This window comes from Chaetodon auriga, chromosome 10 (genome assembly GCF_051107435.1).
Source record: "Chaetodon auriga isolate fChaAug3 chromosome 10, fChaAug3.hap1, whole genome shotgun sequence".
Taxonomy (NCBI): Eukaryota; Metazoa; Chordata; class Actinopteri; order Chaetodontiformes; family Chaetodontidae; genus Chaetodon; species Chaetodon auriga.
In genome coordinates, this window is record NC_135083.1 from 10286574 (window position 1) to 10291095 (window position 4522).

The window sequence follows — 4522 nt, forward strand, 5'->3', positions numbered from 1 at the left end:
TTCAATATGTTTCTCTATGATCCATTTACTGTAACAAAGTAAATCTTTTGCATGACATTGACATGAAAACTCAAAAGTACATACAGTACAAATAATATTTCAAGACATGACAGTACATAAACCATGTACTTCTAAAACTATAAGTACTTTCCGAAACACACAGCATCAAGGCAAACTGAGGTGATACAGTGGTATCGGTCGCAATTGTGAATGTGTTTTCACTGTGGGTTAACCATGCTGCCCCTGCTGTAGACATCAAACTCTTTGTAGCGAAGGTAATCTTTCAGCCTGGGAGGAAGAGGAAGGAAGTTGATGAAAACTTGGCCTCTCAAGCGCAGGCGAGTGAGATGCTCTCTTATCCGCAACCGGCACAGGTGCTTTAGGCTCCGTGCATTTCCTGAGCGTAAATAAGATCAGAGAAGTCAATGGATGCACAGAAAGTCTTCACTGCACTTTTTGCTGACAGGTGAAAAATAACTAAAGCAGGATCTTGGCAGTTCTCACTTTGAATGTGACAGATTTCTGGCCACTGTTTCTGCTCCTCCAGGGCATCCTTCAGTTTGGTGCAGAAGGAGACGTGGTCGGTGTAGTCGAGCATGATGAGCACCACCTGAGCCGATAAGTGCCGAAGCCAGGCCACTGTTATCACCTCACAGAACTAGAAGGAGACAGAGACACATGCAGTGATCACAGCAAAAGCTTTAAATAAATTGTTTCTCCACTGCAACCCCTGTGGAATTCATTCATACTTTACACCATTTTTCTCTCAGACAAGCTTTGCCTCACCACCATGTCTTTAATGATTGAGGTCGTCCAAGCAGCGTAGTCATGGGAACTGTCACCATAGGGACAGTCGAAGCAACGCTTAACATCATATCCATGGTTGAGAATCATTCTCAGCATGACCTCATCTTTCAAGGCGTGCTGCAGTGCTGAGGGGAAGTGAGTGCTGTTGATACGGGAGTAGTAGTTTACATTTGCCCCAGCCTTCAGCAATGTGTTGATCAGTTCATAGTTGCCCTGTCTAAGAGCCACCTGCGAACAGTTGATAGGATCCTGGTTCACCATGGCCCCAGCCTCTAACAGCAAGCGGGTGCACTGAAGATCATTGTTGGACACAGCAAAAAAGAGGGCAGACCTGCGCTCATCATCATAGCTGCGGCGCACCCTTGGGTGCAGCATGAAGTTTGGATCATAGCCGGCTTTGAGCAGGGTCTCCACACAACGGGCATGCCCCCCAGCGGCTGCAGAATGGAGAGGACTCATCCCGCTTTCCTTTACAGCGTCGAGCTTCGTCACAGGGATGAGCCGCTCCAGTGCCCTGTCAAAGAGGAGTCCTCATTTAAGAACATGACAGCGGTTCAAACTCGATTTGCAAAAGTGGAAACGCTGGAGGCTGTGACAAAGATGGTCCTCACAGTATGTGTCCATGGTAGGCCACACGGTGAATTGGCAGGTGTCCACTGTAAAGAGGTACATTGGGATCTGCTCCATGGTCCAGCAGCAAGGCGATGATGTCAGGGTTTCCTGATGCTGCTGCATCAAACAAGACAGTGCCTGACTCTGATTCACACCACACATGGGCTCCTACAAAATGAATACAGATTGAAAACAAATTGGTTTGTGTTTCCTCGACTACTGCACCTTTATTTTCAGATAGCTCACAAAGTGAAGTCATGCACCGCTTTGAAATCCACAGTGGAGCTTGAATCACCTTATCTCATATACCTTTCTGTAACAGGACCTCCACCACATTCAGATGTCCATTCTGCGCAGCCAGAGCCAGAGGGGTTTTCTTTTTGATGTCACATGCATTCGGGTTGGCACCGGACTCTAGGAGCAGATAGACAAAGTTCTCCAGGCCTAAAAAGGCAGAATCATGTAGAGCTGTCCTGTTTAGAGGTCCTGCTTGGTCTACGTTGGCATTGTAGCGAAGCAACAGTGTGGCCACGTCATACTGGTCATTCAGAATAGCTGAAAGTAGGGGGGAGAGAAAACGAATGACAAAATGAGCAAATGTCTTGATGGCTGTAAAATGAGGTGCATTTTGCATTCAGTGTCAGATACCGGCCACTAAGGGAGAATCCTGCTCATCGTTCTGGAGGTCCGGGCTACAGCCATTCTGTAACAGGAATGTGGTGGTCTCTCTGCGTCCATGAACCACAGACAGAAACAGCGGCGTCTCACCTTTCAGAGTACGACAATGGGCTGCACCTGGGGGTGATGCTGGAACCCAACCACAACAGCTAACCAACACAGCAGAATTTAAAAAGACTCAAACATTAGATCCGTCCTTTTAATAACCTCACTACCTGAGAAGATAATTTCGAGTATCCTTCTGTTCTCTTGCACTGCGGCCTCATGCAGCGGGATCCATCCTCGTTCATCAACTCTGGACAGAATCTCTGGTTGCATGAGCATTCTGTTCAGCGCATGTTCATCACCTAAACGTGAAGACATTCTATCAGAATATCTGTAAAGGTTAACAGTAACCTGCATCAGCTTCGACTGGTTAAAAAAAATGAAGTCATCTTACCCTCCTTGATTGCTTTAAAAATCTCATCTGGGTCTTCGCTGGGTTTCAGATCACTTTGAAAAGAAATAAAAAGGATTCAGAGGATCAAGAGATATACACTATGCAGAGAAATAGATATTTAATAGTGTGCAGTGAGAGTTTAACCTTGGATTCAATCCTTTGAGCTTTCTATATTGAATCAGACTTTGTTCAATTATATATTGCGTCGCTTCATCCTCATCCAAGTCGTCCTCCGACTGATAAAAGTCATCTTCTGTCTGCGTGTTCATCTGTTAGTCCTGACAAGGTCAGTGCACAAGGGGTTGCTTTGGGAAAAAGCCATAAGGTAAACAAGATCATTAAATCTGCTACCTGAGAACTTGCACACCACTTGCAGCCCTGAGTACCAGCAGGGAATTGTGGACTACAGCACAGCGTACCTAAGCGAGGAATAGTTCACTCGGCCTGTTGTTGAATTAGAAATCAAAATGAGTTTAGTGACACTAAAATGCATTCAAGGCAGCAAATCTAATCTAATGATTTCAGTGAGGAATTCTATTTCTTTTTTTGCCCTGCAGCTCTTAATGTAGGCCCTTTGAGAGCAGATCACCTGCAGAAAATTTTCAATATTTCTTCTTCTGCATGGACAGAGCAACTGCATGGAGATTCCTCTGGCACAAATGTCTGATGGTAGCATTTCTTAAAGATTAATGTAGGAAATGCCTTACATAAAACCACAACAAGACAGTTTTAACAGTATCACAAGTGCTATTCAATGACCCGAATATTCAACAACACAACCTAGAAATTCAACAGCTACAAACCATCAAGTCCAACAGGCTGTCTGTACTGCAAGATCCACACTGATCAGTCTAGTTTTCCTTCAGAAGCCTTATTTATTGTGCGGTGTTTACCTTGAGTCAAATGGCTGTGTCTTCGCTGGTTTTTAAAACTGTAAAACCAGTAGGCTTCTCAGTACCCCCACACACGCTGCAGCTATTTATACCTCTCCCACTATAAATATCAGATCACGGGGTCTTCACAGGCAGTACCTAGCTTTGACCCACTGAGCACCGCAACAACTGCCGACATTCAGCTCATATGCACATGAACTCATGACAGAAGCTATTATTTAAAAACACACAGCAGGATGATTTTGTTATTAGCACCCACCATAAAAATAGACCAGACTTTTGGATTTCATTAGATTTAAGCTTGATCTTGTGCAAACAATACAATTAATGTTATGATTTTGTATCTTAAATACTGATGCTGGGATTATTTTCAAATGTGATTGTATGTATAAATGTCAATATGGCATATATCAAGTTCATTTTTTCCACCTTTTATTCAGTAATCATTCATAAGAAAACTGTATTTTACCTACATTGTTGCTGTACTGTTTTGTGTGCGACAGAACAGCAGACTCTGTATAATAAAGGTAAAGCAGCAGATGGTAGTCTACAAATTAACAGCTTGTGAGGTATTCACAAGCAGACAGTACCAGCTCACAGTGAGGAACTAAGGGGCAAGTGGGCATTGAGAAAAGGAACAAAGGCTCCAACAGGCTGGAAAGGTAGAGCATGTACAGAATATTCACACTGATAAAAACAATTTACAGGCAAGATCAAGCTTTTATAGCAGCAGTAGTTCAACATCAAGGTTAATGTTTACTGGTGTTCCTGGTTCTAATTCCAAGCTATCTGCATTTAATTGTTTTCACATTTGGCTTGTGGCCATATTACTGTTACAGTACGTGACTGTAAATGTACTTCTAAAGCAGCAGTACGCAGCTACCTGGCTTCATGCCTGCAAAAGATTTTTCTGAAAACCCTCCAAAGGCATAAGGAGATGCTTAAATTAGTAACTGAATAAGAGTTGCTATACACCAGGCACATTATGCACTGTAGGCTTACAATAGGAATAAACAGGTGAGTTGTGTGTAGGGACGAAATAAGAGGCTGCATGCAATATATTTCTAATTTTTATTAAATGTAATAAAACCAC

The 4522-nt window shown here is 43.3% G+C and overlaps 1 protein-coding gene across 1 annotated transcript; it reads right to left on the reverse strand.

Moving 5' to 3' along the window:
• Nucleotides 1–218: 218 nt before the first annotated feature.
• asb14b (ankyrin repeat and SOCS box containing 14b) lies at nt 219–2805 on the reverse strand. Its single transcript, XM_076741887.1, has 9 exons — nt 2681–2805; nt 2537–2589; nt 2313–2444; nt 2068–2226; nt 1729–1974; nt 1419–1587; nt 787–1321; nt 505–658; nt 219–397 (listed from the first exon to the last, which is right to left on the reverse strand). The coding sequence occupies exons 1-9, from the start codon at nt 2803–2805 to the stop codon at nt 219–221; spliced, it is 1752 nt and encodes a 583-aa protein (XP_076598002.1).
• Nucleotides 2806–4522: the final 1717 nt, after the last annotated feature.

Excerpts from the sequence above, each read along its gene's own strand:
- asb14b (XM_076741887.1), bottom strand. The coding sequence starts at position 2,805 with ATGAACACGCAGACAGAAGATGACTTTTATCAGTCGGAGGACGACTTG. Across the intron at positions 1,975-2,067 it reads GGATTCTCCCTTAGTGGCCG|CTATTCTGAATGACCAGTAT; the intron begins GTATCTGACACT and ends CCCTACTTTCAG. Across the intron at positions 659-786 it reads CAATCATTAAAGACATGGTG|TTCTGTGAGGTGATAACAGT; the intron begins GTGAGGCAAAGC and ends GTCTCCTTCTAG.